Raw genomic sequence first — 18,575 nt, 5'->3', positions numbered from 1 at the left:
TCATAATCTAAATATGATTCCATCTCGTGTTCGATTGACGGCACAACTAGATCCATTAAGGTCTGCATAGCATTTCAATTTAGGAAGGACTCGCTCACTACTGGCCACACTTGGAAATTGTGGGGCGGGGCGGGGGGGGGGGGGCATATGTTCCACACCGGTAGTCTTTACAAACATCAACATGTGATAGCATAATTATATAATATAAACAAAATGTCAAAATCTTGGCAGTGTAATTCAGAATTTTCGACGGGACAGTTCTGATAATAAGCTGACACAGGTTTTAGAAGCTCGGTATTTAATTCAGAAAGGTTTTTTTTTTTTTTTTTTTGATTTGGTAGTTGTTGGCGCATCGGCTTCTGTGGCCATATTGCACCTCCCAAGGTTTTTGCAGTACTTTGATCCAAGCCCGAGGCGAGAATCGAACCCGCGACCTTTGGGTTGCCGGGTAGGTACTTTACCCACTCGGCTAGCCCGGTCGGCTATTCAGAAAGGATTTTCAGAAAGACTTCAATTTGTCCATTGTAAATGTAACTTGACAACTCTTGAACACATCATCGGGATCAAGTGATTTTAAATTAGTAATAGCACTCAGAAACTAAAATGTTTCGTTATGCTTTTGTAAATGAGTTAAAAAACAGAATTGAATAATCCAGGAAAATTTATAGATTTACACACATGCAATTAATATTAAAACTTCAATTTCATATTTCTCCTGAAGATGCATTAGAGGTTGATCCTCTCTTCTTCATAATTAAAATTATGGTTTTTACGCCATCGAATTCTAATAATTTGAACAGGTTCAAATATTGCTACAATTTGTACCTATTCAGCTAATTCTGTGGCTGCAGACAAGTATTGGAGAAGATGAATAGGTGATTGGGAAGTTCTCTTTCTGTTTTTTGGCTAATGCTTTATAAGTTGCTTTCTTGCATCATGCGCCCCTACTCCATCTGTAAATATCTAAATGATTTCTTGTCTTTTCATCATTATTTGCGGCCAGCAAGGTTTAAAACTGCATGGACAACACTTTAATTCTCATAGGAGAACAAACTTTTCTTTTTATCGAATTACCCTGAGATTGCTATACTTTCAGAGATAGCTTTATTACAACTCTTAAATTTGATGACATATACTGCATAGCAACTCATATATAATAAGAGACCAGGTAGTACTGAAGCAGGCTGTCGTAGCAATCTCCTATTTTAAATAAATGATTAACCATTTTGGCGGAGCCATCTGTTTGTAAGCAGTGCAATATCAGGGAAACTCTTTGCAAAGGCAGGTTTTTTCTGCTGTGAAAATTAAGATTTATGCATGCAGTTTAAATCCTGCTGGTTGCAGAAACAGATTATTGCAGGATAAAGTAGTCTTTGCAGGCATCTTATAAAAAAAATAATAAATAAATAAAAAACAGTAATGGAACTTTTCTTTTTCTTTTTGCATGAATTCGTAAAGACAAATGTAATTATTGATAAGAGTGCCGGATTTCTTGCATAATATTTCAAGATTGTAGTGTGTCTGATTTTACAGCGTTTACGGAATTTATGAGCAATATTTACTTTAAGCAGTATATCGTTTTAGAGAATAATACTACAAATAAACTTAACTTTTTTTTTTTGTGACAATGATTTTTAAAATAAGGTAATTTTTGCCTTAAACCTAAAAATATAAAGCAGTTCATAACCAATCAGAGAATTATGTACGCCTTCAAATACATAACCAACTCACTGATGGCTGTAGATTCCTTTACAAGAATATTTATTTCGTAGTGCATTGTCATGGAAATGACGCCGTGACCTGCCCTCACTAATACTGAATATAGTTTTATACTGGTTTAGAGTTGCAAAAACGAAATGTGTCACAGTTTATTAAATTTAATTTCAGTTGCTCATGCAATGAAACTACATATGCAGGATAAGACTGCATACCAATGGCCGGTGTAAGAAGACATAGAAAAGCTAATGACAATTATTTACAGGGCGATGTAAATGTAAACAGTAATGTGGCTGGCTGAAATGATGAATCTTAAAAGGATTAGCAGTGGACAGTAAAGACGGATCTAGTACGGATCAGTTGAATTATTTTAATTCATTCAGTTTATTTGATAATACATATTGCCATCATACTAGTAACGCATAGCTCAAGAAGGAATCTTGCACTGTTTATTATAAAATGCTAGAATTGAGTTACGTTCTTGTATTCTCTCTCTGCTTCATTCTGTGGCCAGTCCTCAAATTTCACGAAACAAGATGAAGACCATAATATCTGTCAGTGCAATATTGAAGCAGGTTTTCATTATTTCAGCCTTAATATTTTCACAAATGCATTGAGAAAATGTGTTTATGTCCGGGTTATGGTCTCGTGATAATGGACTCTCAAATGACGTTGTCACTCACACGAGGAGGCGTTTCTTTTAACACATTCTCCTTTGTCAGATGACTGGGTGATATCCATCACTGTAACATTTGTCAGGGATTACGTGTTCTTAATGTGCAGGCCGCTGATGCCTCGGGCATTACAACAGTGCTCAGAAAATAGAGGGAGTATTCCCCACACTGGAAGACCGAGTCGATCCTCGAAAAGGTCAACTCGGAATCAACTCGAAGGGTGGGCAAGATTCGAGAGATGAATTGCATAGTATCTGATAGCAGCTCTTGTGGAAATGAGACTAAAATATCTGAAAGCAGTCAGTCAGTGTGAGTGAAGGAAGTTCAGTCTAATAATAATAAAATTATTAACTTAAAGCATAGATTAATTATTCCTTCTACAGATGAATTGTACAACAGATATACACAAATAAGTAAGATGGCATAATAAACTAAGTACACTAATTTGTTTTTTATAATGTGGTAGTTGGGTGGAGCAAGGTCATGAGGCATCAGTAATTTAAGTTTGAAAAAAACTCGAGTTTCCTGAAGGAAAACAGTTGCTAAAGATAATCTTACGAATTTACACGAAAAAAAAAAAAAAAAAAAAACAACAAACAAATTAAAATCAACACTACTGAAACAAGAGAGACTTCATTTGTAGAATGGAGCCTTAAAATTTCATTAATTAGTTTAAGGAGGAAATCGGAATTGAGGGCTCATGTCAGAAAATTAAAAATCAAATAATCGTAATTATACTTCATTTAGCATTCATTCATTCATTATAAGAAATATGGAACTTTAATTAATCAGAGAAGGTTCTCGCTTTTCTCTCCTTCAATCATAGTAATTGACACACCATAAAATTCCAAATTCAATGCAAAAGATCAACTGTTACATAACTGTCGCAGCTTAGTGAAAGAAATTGCTAATTTAAGCAGTAACCTAGTATTTAGCAATCACGATTTATTTATTTATTATTGTTATTTTTTTTTATTACCAAAACTTGGTTACTTATGATAGTCAAGGGCGGCGAGCTCCTCCCTCCCAGCTATTGTGTTTTGCGCAGAGACAGAGATGACAAGGGAAGTGGATTTACCGTCATCTGGAATAAAAACTTACGGGAAGTCAATTACAGAATTTTGAACAACTTGGAGGAAAAATTCAATATTATGAAGATACTGTCTCTTAAGGCAGCCTCACGTTTCTTTAAACACATTCTACCCATGAAATAACGAGTTCTTATTTTTTGTCTCAACAAGTCAAATTACCTACTTGCAATAAATCACATACTAAATTGTGTTTTCTAGTGTCGAACTCGATGTATATGTAATAGATGGCTTTCTGTATTGTGACCACAAAGCGGTAGAAACTTTGAAATTATCGCGGACAAAATTTGAATGCCTTCAAAGAGGATTACTAAAAATTACAGTATTATAGAGCAGATTGGTCTAAATTCAACGCTGCTCGGTTACAAGTTAACTGGACTACTTAAAGTGAAAATACTCAAGTATATATGTGCATAAAGCATAGAACTACGAATTAGAAATTCACTAATGAACCCTGGTAGCCAAATTTTCAGTGTAGTACACAATATTTTGTGTACTCGAAAGTAGTTGAAATGGTATCGACTTAATTGTATCTCATATTGTAACTACCTTCAACAACGAGTTGCCATGATATTTCACTACCTAGAAGAAATAACTCTTCACTAATAAAGAAGCCTATTGTTACTTACACACGGTGGATACCACCACCCAGAAGCACCGTTTCAAGGCTTACTGGCCTATTTTCGGTGGGCGGTAGGTACTCTGGTGTTGCCAGACTACCTGGCAACACCAGAGTATCAGGGTACTTTAACGTAGAACCAAGAAGTGCTGCTTGCTCTTTAGACAAGTTTGAATTACGAACTAAGCTATTCAACTCTTCTTACTTAATTAAGTGTGGGCTGTTATAATTTTCTGGTTGACAGCCCAAATCTGTTGAAGTAGGTGATCCAGCAAAGTCTGCAACACAAGAATACTCGCCATATTAATCACTGATTTATGGGGTTTTGGTATAGGGATCTTCATTATGTCTTCATTGTGTGGAACAGGCCTTATTGCAGATGATTCTGTAGGATATTTGATTCTGCGCTAATTCGGTGACACCGAATTATCCACGTATGTTTTAGCATTCAGCAGTGGCGAATGATGCAAAAAAAGCAAGCTTATACAGCATCAGCCAAAAAAAAAAAAAAAAACCGACACTTCCCATTTCACCTATTCATTCCCGCCAATAGTTGGTCTAGTTCTTCCTTCAATTTATTTAAGTTATTAACTTCCACAGCAGATGGAATTTTGTTCCAGCAATCAACCAGTGTTTGCTAAAGGCAAACTTTCGCACATCTATTATGCAACCGTCCTTCCACAATTAGAATTTGTGTCCCCTCATGCATGCAGTCTGAACAAGAGGATGATTCCCATCAGTACTGAGCTTGCCCAGTCCATTCAAAGCTTTAAACAAATCACAGGTGCCTAGTCTCCATACGTTGAAATTTGCAGAACTGAATCCTTTCTTGGTAAGAGCACCCCTTACCAATCTCGTTGCCCTTCTCTGCACTCGTTCCAGCAGCTCTACATACTTCCTAAAATGAGGCCTCCAGACCTCTATGCAGTACTCAAGATGTGGCCTTAAAAATGGGATAATCGCTTCCTTATCCCTGCTAGCAAAATTACTGTATATCACTGACAAAACCCCATGAGCTGTCCTGGTAGCCTGTCTGCATTGCTCAGAGAACTTCATATCTGACTGCACGATTACCCACAGGTCTCTTTCATTTTCCATTACCCTTAGTGTAGTACCTCACAGATGATAAATTACTCTGGGATTACTGTTACCCATATGCAGTAGTTTGCATTTGGCAATGTTAAACTTCAATTCCATTTCTCAGCCCATCTGCCTAATTTTTATAGATCCTGTTTCAGTAGAATACCATTATTCCTGTCATTAACCACCCTGCCAACCTTTGTATCATCTGTAGAGTAGGACATTAAGCCTGATATGCCTTTATCATCATCATTTATAAATAGCGAAAACAACAATGGGTCCAACACCGAAACCTGGGAAATTCCACGAAGAGCAGTGTCCCCTGATTACCATTCTTTATCTTCTCCCACTCAACCATTCCTTTATCCATAAAAGCAACTTGCCCTTAATGCTCATAGCTCCCAAACCGCAAGTGAATGCTGCAATTTTTTTTAAAGAAAACTGATAGATGACTATAAACCATGCATAATGGAAATCTTTATATTTTAAATTTAAAACTGAAGACAAAAGTATGCCCAATGCTAGAAACACCACTGAAATCTCTAATACTGTAACTTTACTTATATTCATTTACATCAACCAATCAAGATTAGACTCTGCTCTGCACGTGTCGCTTTCTTCTTATAACACTCAACCTTTTCTTTCGTGCGTACTGTGTGCCAACCTATGATAAAATATGAACTTCGAAAAGTGAAGCCCACTTATTTCCAATTGAGTGTCTGGTTTTCCGTTCAATTTTAATTTCATTCCTGGTTTCTTCCATGTTAGTAGTTGATGAACCTATTAAAAATGCATTTTAAAATGGGTGATGTCCTCTTAGTATATTTTAATTTTATTTCATTTAATTCATTCCCAAATGCAAATGTAAATAAAGTATCGAGATTTTTTTTTTTTTTTTTTTTGGTAGTTGTTGGCGCATCGGTTTCTGTGGCCATAATGCACCTCCCAAGGTTTTTGCAGTGCTTTGATCCAAGCCCGAGGCGGGATTCGAACCCGCGACCTTTGGGTTGCCAGGCAGGCACTTTACCCACCCGGCTAGCCCGGTCGGCAAAAGTATCGAGATACAGAGGTGGATTACTATTAACAGATGCATTACTATTAATTTAGTAAAAAATAATAATCTACTATTCAATGCTAACATTATTAGTATTATTATATATTATTATACTAGTATTACTATGATTTATATACTGGTCTACAATTGCTATACGATTGCTCGTACTTTGATAACACTGTGACGAATCGGTCAAGTCTAGCATAAGGTGGTTTCTCGTTCACAGATCTCTTCCTTTATCCATACACAGATTGCCGGTTTGATGTTTACTGCCATCTTCATCGGTTGGTAGCCAAATATCCCATCGGTCCGACAGTTTACAAATAACTAACATTGATACAGCTAACATATACACTTTCACATTTATTGGTGCTCTAAGATAGTCGTTACATCACTTGTCACCCATAGTGTTTCGAATTTCGCTTGTCATGCGAGGAAACTGAGTTATTCAAATGGAGTTGAAGCAGGGGGAGGTGCAAAAATTGTGCGGTTTAATTCGCAAAACGCATCAATATATTACACCTCTAGTTAATAGACTGTTAAAGAGTATCGTGAAAGAGAAATAAACGGATAATAATAATAATTAACTTTATTCTATGCAGATTTACAACAGAAGAAGCAGTACGCTACGGGAATCTGTACCAATTCCTTGATCAAGATATAACCGTAACTTGATAAGTAAAACCCTTTGAGGTCAAGAATCGGATACATATAAATTCACCCTCGTCGGTGGCACATGGCAGAATCGCTATTCTCCCCACACCGGGTGGAAAAGACCTGAGTTTGAGTCCCGTCGATGACGTTAGGAATTTTTATGGGCCTTTTTCACAACGTGGCTGAGTTAGTCGGTCTCAGGAGAGGGTAGCATGGTTTTCGATCTCGGAAACTCGGGTTTTTCATCCAGAAAACAGAAAATCAACCACAGAAGACACGCAATTTAGTCGCTGATGATCCTAAACCTTACAACAACAACATATAAATTCTTGCAGACACCCTCGTGTGTGTAAAAAAAAAAAAAAAAAAAAAAAATCCACCAATTAGAAGGAATTTTTTTTACAAAAATATACAACTAATTATGCTAGGAAGTTTAAAATACATAAAATCAATTAAACCAGTTTAAAATATACCGGTATTCGTAAGCTTTCCACATCTGATAGAATTCAAATTATTAAGGAAAGGAAGTATTTCATCCCCCTGCAAGTAAGAAGCGAGTCCAGGAACATTATTTTACTGACAGGACACACAGCTATCTCATGGTCTGGGTGGCGTTGGTGCTAATTCAAAGCAACTCGAGTCACACATGTTGAATATCACTAACTGCAGAATGTTATCGCGTACATGAATTAAGTTCTATAAGTTTTTAATAGCACTTTATTATTATTATTATTATTATTTAGTCTCGTAACTCCGTGACAGTGTTTGGCTACTCATGTTATATGCATCTCCCACCGATTATAAAATTAATTTTAGAAACTTCTGAAAGAAGGTTATGTCAGAAAGTATCAGTGAAAGAAGTGATGAAAATCGGGCATTAGAAGAGCCTTAAGATACTTAGACTCCAGAAATTAAACTCGCGTGATCTGAACTCTTTTGTTTTACTGCCACGAAGTGGTAGAAATAAAAGGATCAGCCATTTCCGCAACACCCTCTCCTATCGTAACGAGAAAGACGGCGAACAGAAAGATTTGTTTTGATACGCCTTCGCCACGCCAGTGCCCTATAGGAGCCCCAAGGGACGTAGAACGGACGTCGACACTAAATCGGTACATCGAAGAAGGCCGTGTCAGCAGAACAGATATTTCTGGTTTTAAACCTGCCGCATTGCAGTATCCTATACGTTACGGTTCTTAGTTTCACCTCTCTGCCTCTCACCATTTTTTCTACGATTCCATTTCGTTATGCTGTATGTATTGCCCGCGAATTATTTAAAAAGAAAAGAATTATATACAGTTAGTAAACATAAACAATGACACTAGGTGTCACTGGCTTGCAATACATTATCATACGGTTCGTTCCACAATTACATTATGAGGTTTTTACCCCCTCGACATGAACGTGGGTCGGTGCTGTTCACCTTAATGCTGCGTATCGTAATTTATTCCTTTGAGTCGTATCTTTATCATCAATCCCATTCATGACATCTTGACTTGTCAAGAAGCGTGGTCCTTCCTATGAACGGTGCTTTTCTTTACGTTATCCTCACTATGGTCGTCACGGCTGTAAGCTTTTCTGCATTTGTTCCATTCCTTTTATTTTCTCTGTAAGAGATTTCAGATGTGACAGATCGTTCAGGGCTGTTGCATTTTTTTTTTTTTTTTTTTTTTGGTCAGTTTAAAGAAAAACAAAAGCTTTATGTAAATTCCGTAAAGACACTTTCTCCAAACTCGGAGACAACCGTAAAAGAAAATTGCGTGTGCATATTGCATTACGAATATAACACGATCTGCGCCAAATTCTTTTGCTTGTTTATTTAATTACGCGCATAGTCTGGGTCCTTCTCTCAAAAAGCCAGTTTTACAAACTTTGGAGCACAATCACATATATTGAGTATGACAATAAAAGAACTAATTTAATTCAGTAAAAAAAATCGCTAATTTGTTGGACATAGTCAGCCTCAAAGTAAGAAATCTTAACTTCTCTACTGATCCTGATAATATTGCAAGAAATCATTTTTTGGACTTCCCTTCAGCAATGCTGTGAACTAGGCTGACATTTAATTTAGTACCCGAGAAATTGTTCATTACTAATTTGTTCAATCGGTTTAGCATTCGACCTTCGTTTATAGCACGACACATTCCTTAATAAAGACGGAATTTTGGTAAGGCAGTTAAATAAAAGGGGTGCAGCAACCGCTATACTCGTCTAATCTTGTCCTATGATCCCAAACTGAAAAACCATTTGAAAGTATTTCATTTTGAATCAGTTTGAAGACATTCAGAGTAACCTAATCAAGCTACTTCAGAATCCAACGTTGTTTTCAGGCACAGCAGAGAAAGTGGATCGCGCGCGCACTCTCTCTATGTTTAAAATCAAGCACCCTCTGCGTTTGAGGGGTATCGCATTTTAACGAGGAACCCAATTCAAATAAAAAAAAAAAAAAATGAATTTATTCACAACTGTTACCATTAATAATAACTATCTTGTCCTTTTATTTGTTTTTGCGGGCGACAGGATTTAAACTGCATGGCCAATGGAAAGATCTTAATTCTCACAGTAGAACAAACTTGATTTTGTAACGAGTTGCCCTGGCATTGCACTACTTTCAACAGATAAATCTTTGAAAATATTTCGTATACTGCATTGCAGATCACATATCGAACAATTCTTTATAAGTTTTGCCTGAGTGTTGTGACTGGAAACCAACTGCTATCTGACGAAAGACCAGTTAGTCCTGAAACAGGCTGTCCCAGCAGCCTCACCTTTTGAAGAAATGGCCAATTAATCTTTTGTCAAGACCAGCTGTTTCAAAGCAGTGCAATATCAGGACATCTCATTGCAAATATAAATTTGTTCTGTTGTGAGAATTAAGACCATTGCGTTATACGAGGTGTGGCAATCAAGTTCCCAGGCTGGTGTTGCTGCGGTCATTTTCGATGAGTTTGAAAATAAACGGAAGTGGCATGTTGTAATTCAAACTTTCTACAACAGATGGTGTTACAGAGATTGTTCAGTAGGCTGACAGGTTGTAAGTAACACCCAGTTTCGTTAGTAGCGTTAACGTTCCTGTTATGATTTTGCAATGGAGCAACGAACGAATATCAAATTTTGCTTTAAACTGGAAAAATCTACAATAGAAACGTATAAAATGTTAAAAACGGTTTATGGCGATGAAACAGTAAGTCTGTGTTTGAATGGTATAAGCGGTTCAAAGACGGACTTTGGGATGTTCGCGGTAACCCAAGGAGCGAGCCTCTCGAAATGAGGAAGAAATTTCGGAAAGAGATCGTCGTTTGACCCTCGGAATGATGGCTGATGAGTTGGATATGAAGAAAGAGACAATTCGTCAAATTCTGCATGAATGTTTAAGGAAAAGAAAGGTCTGAGCAAAATTTGTACCGCACAGCATCACGGATGAGCAGAAGCAACGAAGAGTGTCATCATGCTCAGACTTCAACCAAACTTGTCAAGAAATCCTAATTTCCTCGACTGTATTGTTAATGGAGATACTACCCACAGATGAAGCGTCAGAGCATGCAATGTACTTCAAAAGCATCACCAAGGCCCAAAAAGTTTCGTTTACAGAAGTCCAGGATCAAGATGATGCTGATCAAGATTTTCGACAAACGGTGTGATTTATAAGGAATGTGAACGAGAGAGTCAATGCTGCGTTCCACGTACAGGTGACTAATGAAGCGTATTTCCCGAGTGAAGCCGCAATTTCGAGAGAAAGCAGGTGGTTCTTGTTGCGCGACAGTGTCCCCAACCACTCCATATTTGTTGTGAAGACATTTCTGACTAAACATGGCATTGTACAGAGCAGCTGTTCACCCTACTCTTCCGATTTAGCACCAGCGGACTTCCTCTTTTCTAACAAAACTGCCCACAAAAGAAAAAGATTTCAGGATGTCGAGGACAGGTAAAACGTAACCCCTAACTGAACATCATCTCTTTGGACGCCTACGCCGACTCTTTTCAGAAAAAGTTTTTGTGCATTCAATCAGAGTGTGATTACTTAAAATAAAAATAAAACCATTTTTGGGCTCCTTTACTTTGTGTTCTTTCTATTGCACGTCCAGGAACATTATTGCCACACCTCATATGTGCAGTTTAAATCCTGCAGGCCACTAAAACAGATAAAGGACAAGATAGTCCTGCAAACATCTTATAACGAGAGGAATATCATCCTTTTTTGCATGTATTTTTTTTTTTTTTTTTGACTAAAATTTGTTTCATCAGAACATATTATCAAAAAAGAGAAGGAACGTATGATTTGATTAATTGACAGATTTAAAATCCCTTAAAGTTCAAGGTCGTAAAGAGAAATTTTCACAACTATGTACTCTGAAAAAATAAAAATAAATGATTGAAGTGTAGCGGGTAAAATTGCTTTGGCTTACTCCCAAGTTAAGTAAATCAGTTTATACTTCTTAAAAGGGTTCCAGTATTATGATGAACTACTTATTATTGCACTTTTATGATCAACTACTCACTTCGCAAAATAGAGATTTTTGATTTCCAGCCAAGTTGAATTCTTTGTACTGTCCTTTCCGGCTTTGAAATGTCTGATCAATTGACTGATTGATTGGTTTTTTTAGTCACCATAGCTAAATTAAGAATGCGGCCATGAGGGTACACAAGAAAGACTTCTTAACTAATATTACGCGAAACAGTGGTGTCATCGTTTTAATTGAGCGAAGTGGGTTAAAGTTAAAAGGAAAACGCTTGATAAAACTGACTTACAAAACAAAAGAGCTTATTGTTAGCACAAGAAAAGCTGTGGAAATCATAGGATTTGCTGTCTTCACTAATTAGAAATTCATAATTGTAACCGTAAGGAAACATGATTGTATCAAAGTTAAGTTCTAAAGAACTTTATTATTATAATTATTGTTAAAGGGTTCGGAAGTTGAATATTCAGAACAGATAAGTCTACTGTATACATTTCAGTTTTATTTTATTTATTTATTTATTTTTTTTTTTTAAACATCGTCTTTTTACCATCGAGGACTTGACAGCAGGCGCCTCCGTAGTCAGGTGGCCAGGAGCAGCAGTGCGTAGTACACGCTTCTTGATTAGACCGGGGTTCGAACCAGTGACCACCAAATACGGAGGAAGCGGAAAGGTCAGGGAATGACCACCGCATATCCCCGGAACAATATGGGCTTAGTTGCTAATGCTTCTAAAAACCAAATAACAAACAAACAAAACCTGAAAGCAAACCACTCCGGAATTAGATTGATTTTGATTTGATTTTGGGTTTACTGGCGCAAACGGAATTAATATGAGACTAGTTTTGGGGAATATCGTTTTTAATCACTGTTCGTTTTCCAGTTAAAGAGAAATTAGATTCCGGATTTGCTCTCTGCAAATTTCAGTCTGTAAGTTGCGTCTGTGGTGAAATTTTCGATATCTACATGCTGCGCTTCCAAGAACACAATGTGGGAAAAAAGGCCTTCAGCTGGTACGAATCTGTTTCAATGCTTGCGCCTGTTCAACCATTGGTTAGAAAGTGAACATTGCTCGTTTTCGTGAAGGTATATGAGGGTTGCAGAGGTGTCGATATTTGGGGAGGAGATTAAAGCTGTCAGAAGCTTAGTGGCAGTTGCGATTGACTGTCTTGTCGGTTCCAATTTTTTTTAGGAACCTGGGTTGTTCTGATGGGAGGGAATTTTAGGAGCCAACGTTCGTTTCTTCCATGTTGTAAGATTATTGTCATCGGGGTTTCTTTGGACATCGTTTCATTCCATGATGAAAGGTACTAGAACAAACAATCCCAATAATAGACCATCGCGTGCCACGCCAGCACTGCGATTCCTGGTGTAGACTGCATTGCCACATTTGAAGTATGTGTAAAAGGAACGTAAGCAAGGATTTGAGAAGTGCAACGCGGTGCCTTTAATCTAGAAGAATGAAGAAGCTACAGAAGTGCTTGGGTTCTCACACTATCAAAGGGATATTCAAGGTCTACACAGACGACTGCCAATTCTTGTTTACTCTCGCACTTCTTGGGAGTAAATTTAGCCATTGATAGTAAGTTGTCAGTGCACGATGGAAAAGGGTTCTTTAGCAAGAACTGGAGAATGCTTTCTCCAGTATTTTTATCAGAATGGAAGCTGATGAGATTTGTCTGAAATGTTTCGTTTCTGAAGGCATTTGAATCTTTGGTAAGGTTTTTATTAAGTACCAATTCTAAACCAGTGGGAAGCCCGAACCTTGTTGTGAGAAAATTCCATTGTAGTTTAAGTAACAAGTCAAGAATAAATAGATTCGTGCATTTCTCAAACAAAGGGGCGTCAAATCGATCTCTCCACTGCAAAAGTTGCTTATGTCCGCAAGGAATTTATCGCATTAACATAATAAGTTGATGCAGCTCAATTTGAGAAGTTTTATCGGTTGTTGGTGATTTTTGGAGGTACACTATTTCAGAATAGCTCTTCGTATTAGTTTAAAATCGAGCTATAAAGTACAAGGTGTAAAAACTTGCATTTAGGCTGCCTTGTATAGACCATCCCCTCCCTTGCTGCTGGTACAATTAATGTGGTTTCTGAAATGCCATTATTTTTTGTCTGTTTAAGATAGTATGTTCAAGGTATACTTGTGTGAGAAAAAGACTGGGTACGTTTTCTGTATAAGTGCTATGAGTACCATGATCTATGAGAGGAATTGATTGATGGAGCGCCCAATGTACAAGCACTGATTTCTGGATGTGAAGCCGTTCTACTGAAGACAAGGACAGACTTTTAGGTTTCCAAAATTTTGTAGTACAGGTTTTCAAGAGAAGACAAGTTCTGCTACAAATGGAGCACGAACAACGCTGATGAAACGACCTACGTAAAAAATGTGGTGGGGTGGATGGGCTAAATAGTCCATTGGAACGGAGAATTTTGCAGTCAGGATAAGCATAAGATATATATATATACTGTTCTGTGTGCTGAATTGGATATTTTCATAGTTGTTGTTGTTGTCGTTGTTGTTGTAGAATTGTTTTAGGAGCATCAGCGACTAAGGCCATTGTGCTCCATGTATACTGTCTGTAAATCGCGTGTGTTCTGAGGTCGATTTTCTGTTTTCTGGACGAAAAACTCGATTTTTCCGGGATAAAAAACCATGTTACTCTCGCCTGAGACCGATTAACTCAGCCAAAGTAAAAAAAAAAAAAAAGGGCCATAAAAATCCCCTCCGGTCATCGATGGGACTGTAACTTGGGTCTTTTCCACCTAGTGTGGGGAGGACGGCAATACTACCAACTGCGTTACCCACGAGGGCATATTTTCATAGCACATTCCAGTTTTTCGTGACAGAAACGGATACATGTAAAATGTTTCTTTCAGCTGCGGAAAGCAAAACGAAAGAAGTGATTTAACCCCAGATGGCACTCGTATAAAACTCACATCTTTAGTAGGAGGCGACTACTTCGCTGTACCCTTGTGGAGGTGAAAACTAACATCCTCTTCAGTAGGAGGCGACTACTTCGCTGTACCCTTGTGGAGGTGAAAACTAACATCCTCTTCAGTAGGAGGTGAGGCGAGTATTTCTTCCTAAAAACGTGAACCATGCGACATAATATTGACTGATAGCTGTGCAATGCGTTTCCTGGAACTGCAGACACGAGCCGTGGTATCTAGTAGACAATCACTAATGATTCAAGAGGGCTAGTACGAATAGGCCAGTTCATCCTGGTTAGTCCACACGAAAGGTCACCGAGTGGTCTTTCAAGTCAGTGTATTCGAGGACAGCTGCTTCACTCAGCGGTTTCTTTCAAGTCTGAGTACGCGACGAGGATACTTCAGAGTGTGCATTTCATTACTGATTGGTCTTTTAAGTCGGTGTACTCGAAGAGGCCATTGAAAACGTGAGTTTAAGCATATTTCAACGATTATAAAGATAATGAACTTGCAACAGAGCTGTGTTCATCTTCTGCAATTTACTGGTGAGGATACTTCCACGATGTGGAATTCAGCTTTCCGGATTATACATCATTTATTAAAAAGACTCTTTCCCAGACTGGACATAACATTGAGATTGCATGCACTGAGGGCAATTTCTCACTAGTTACTGTTCGTGGCAGAGACCCCAAATTCAGATTATATGAATTACAGAGCTTTAGTGCCTTGTAATGGAGCGGGAATTAGTGCCGTAAGTCTGTAATTATCTGTACGGTATTGTGAATAGTGGCGGGGATGCCAGGTAGGCTAGCTGGGACCGTCTAGCACAATAAATAAATAAATAAAAAAGTACGTACTCTTGAGTAATTCATTCTGTCAGCTGCTAATTGAGAAGCTTTTCATTTGCTGTGTAGATGTTGTTTTCGTTCAAAGCGCCGAGCTATTCGGTCCATCAAGCCATTTTTGGAGGAACAGTAACAAAGCGAGTGTTGAATAGGAAGGGAAAAATCTGGAATTTTAGAAATGCACAAGATGTATTCAGTACTTCTTAGGTAGCAATAAACTGTACGGATCCACACGCGACCAAAAGCTATTTGAACAGCAACAATTTAGAACTATAACTGCGGAATTTAATAAAGGAAGGGGGCTTATCAGAGCAGAACGGAATAAATTTTTAAAGTGAATCTCTATTATCAGATTCACTTAAATTTCTGCTAATTGTATAACAAGTATTTGTACGCTTATATTAATATTTGTACGCTTACCAGTTACTGTACTTGGAGGGCGGTGATATATTGAAAATAGATCGCCACAAAAGTGTAAATTGACATTACTTGACATTGACATAAACATTACTTCACCAGAAGTAATGTTTATAGCAGTTATGTTTATTTAATGTTTAAAAAGTTTCTAAATATTGTGTACACTACTATAGAAATTTAGAAAAGTAGTGAATGCAAATAAAAATTAATTTAAGTAGATTAGTTCCCAACTTATAATTTTTTCACATTTCATTTTAAGCATCCCTATAAACAGCTTTCGATAACAAAAGCTGTTTTAATACCCAAGCATTACCATTTATATTCAGGACTTATATTGGCATACCTTTCAAGCAAAACAAAATATAATTTGTCTTAATAAAAGCATCGCACAGTCAGAGAAGACAACCAGTAGTGCTATTCCTTTTGCTGATTTTTCACTCACAAATTGGAAATTCGACATGACGCTTTTCTTGGAGGAAGCTGATAGTGAGAAATTTAAATGTTCCATGTCAGCATTAACCATATGTATGACACAACAACATAATCAAATTCACTTACCTGTATAACTCTCATATTCAGTCCAGTTTCTTGGGCTAGTTGTTCGCGAATATGCCGTGTAGGTTTAGGGGTTGCTGCAAACGCTGCCTTCAGCGTCTCCAACTGTTTGGCTTTGATAGTGGTCCTAGGTCCGCGCCGTTTTGTTCCGGGCGCGTTCTCATCATTCTGTTGTCCTGATTGGCTGGATGAATTGCTGGCGTTCTCTGCCATGGCACCACTTCCAGTACTTCCGACACTGCTATTACCTGTACTGTTCGTCGAGTTGGCAGACTGAATGCCACTATTGGCAGTTCCACCTATGGAACCAGAACCTCCGCCGCAGAGTGGACTGCTAACTGAAGAACCACCATTGAGTCCATTATGTAAGTCACGTTCCCTTTCCAGGCTAGAATCACGCTCACTTTCACGTCCTATGTGAGTGTCTGGTTCTGGATGCTCGGGAAGGTCGTCAAGCTCCGCTTGGTCAGCTGGCGAGTTGGCTATTAGTATGGCTACCGAAAGAAATTAACTGTCAGTAAAAAACAAATTATATACAGATATAAAGTAAAATTGAGATACAGATTTCAATCAAATTCCACTTTAATATTGTATAGCAGCAGTTTTCAATGTATGGTATGTATACCATTAGTACTACACTACTGTGTAGCAGCAGACGGAACAAATAGGAAGATTTACCATATTGCTAGAAGAAAAAAAAAAAAAAAAAAAAAAGGCAGGAACCCTAACTATGTAGTGCTCAGGTAATAGTAAACCTGTTTGTACGGACTGATCTTAAACACAATACAAATGCTATAGCAAAATCATCGATACAGAAACGCGTAATTATATAATTACTTATCTTTTACACTTCACAAATTGCTCACTAGTTAGCGTAATAATGATCTTGTGGGTGTGTTAATCGCTAAAAGATTTATGAGGCGTCAAAATACTACTTCTGTAATTGCGTATATTCTTTGGTAGGTTTGCTGTTTTCTGGACAAAAATCCATGTTTCCGGAAGAAGGAGTGACATACAACCCTCGCCTGAGACAGACTAACTCAGCGACACTGTGAGGAAAAAAAAAAAAAAAACCAAAAAGCTCTTAAAAAGTCTTTGAGGCATTGGCTGGATTCGAACTAAAGTCTTTTCAACCCAGTGTGGAAGAAGGAATAATCACTACTGACGACAATACTGTGTAATTTATTCTCAAGTACATTACAGAAGCAGTAGTTCTGCATCTGAAATGGTATTTAATTACCCTACTTTCCAGAAAAAATACACACTTTTTTCGTTCTGGAAAATGCTGCCTATGGTCAGAAGGTAAAATAGGTGCTTGCAGTGATTTTTTTTTTTATCTCAAACTACATTGTTGTTTAGTATAACCGAGAGAGGGGTTATGCATATATCAATAGAATTCGTCATTCATTCACAAGAAAAAGACTGACTACCTTCTCGTGGAAACTTTCAAGCAATGCCTTTGATAGCTAAGATGATTCAGACTTTGAAGAAAGTTCATAACGTGAAATTGGTAACGACGGCAATGGCAGTTAGCCAGCTTTGGAGGTTTGCGAATTTGTTTTAGAAGATATAAGCAATGCATTATTTATTTATTTTATTCCAAAATTCGCATTCTACAACTTGGGTCTTGCAAACCGAGAAATACGGTTTGAACATTTCTTGAGTTAATCCCCTATTTACAATTAAACGCACCGACTTTTCGATAATATTGATTACCGGCGATTTTGGGTTGCAAAACTTTCAAAATTGCGTAAGCCAACCCACTTAGAAAATGCTTACCACCAAAGATGTGTAAAATTGTGTAAATACTGCTTGGGTATCTCAGGAAGCGAATTGATTCCATGAGTAAATTCAACCTGGAGAGAACGTGTCTGACTGTGTTGGGCAACATTCTTCCGAATCCGAATCAACCGGAACAAGACGCTTTGGTTCTGTAGGAGGTAGTTTTAATTGGGGACGAGACTATAAGCAAGACAGACGGCATAGAACGAAAGTATGTCTACCAGGTACAAAACTTGACAATGCAACAATTTACAAGTTCTTTTTACTGAGTTCTCACATAGTGATATATATGAGGACTGATTGAGAGCTTAAAGGAACTGATGAGCTGGCTATGAAATAAGGTCATGTTGAAAAAGTTTTGCGTGATAGGACAGAATGTTCCTTGTGTCTGCATTTCTGTTAGATATGACGGTACGAGTTTCATGATGAAAGCCTTTACTCTCGTGGGTAGCCGGTGGATATAATCACCATTCTCCCATACTGGATGAATGTATGGGAGAATGGTGATTATACTCCGAACTCGAATCCTGTCAGTGACGCGAGGAATTTTAATGGGCTTTTTCACAACGTGGCTGAATTCGTCGGGTCTTAGACAAGGGGTCCTGAAAACTCGGTTTTTCATCATGTATTATTCGGTCGCAAACAGACCGAATAATACACATAATTACTGCGTCTATTGTTTGGTTTTCGCTAATACTGA

The 18,575-nt window shown here is 37.7% G+C and overlaps 1 protein-coding gene across 2 annotated transcripts in view; it reads right to left on the bottom strand.

Annotated features, from left to right (window-relative positions):
* Positions 1-18,575, bottom strand: part of LOC150076550 (LIM/homeobox protein Lhx1-like) — a 499,435-nt gene that overhangs the window by 223,901 nt on the left and 256,959 nt on the right. For both annotated transcript variants that reach the window (XM_090388106.1, XM_090388107.1), the window contains exon 3: positions 16,097-16,587. In XM_090388106.1, the coding sequence (XP_090244232.1) occupies positions 16,097-16,587 (491 nt within the window). The remainder of the gene's footprint in view (positions 1-16,096; positions 16,588-18,575) is intronic.

Source organism: Mastigoproctus giganteus, chromosome 13, assembly GCF_048544385.1.
Source record: "Mastigoproctus giganteus isolate SK-2022 chromosome 13, ASM4854438v1, whole genome shotgun sequence".
NCBI classification, from domain to species: Eukaryota; Metazoa; Arthropoda; class Arachnida; order Uropygi; family Thelyphonidae; genus Mastigoproctus; species Mastigoproctus giganteus.
The sequence above is the reverse complement of the archived record's forward strand: the minus strand, read 5'-3'. Positions and strand labels throughout refer to the sequence as shown.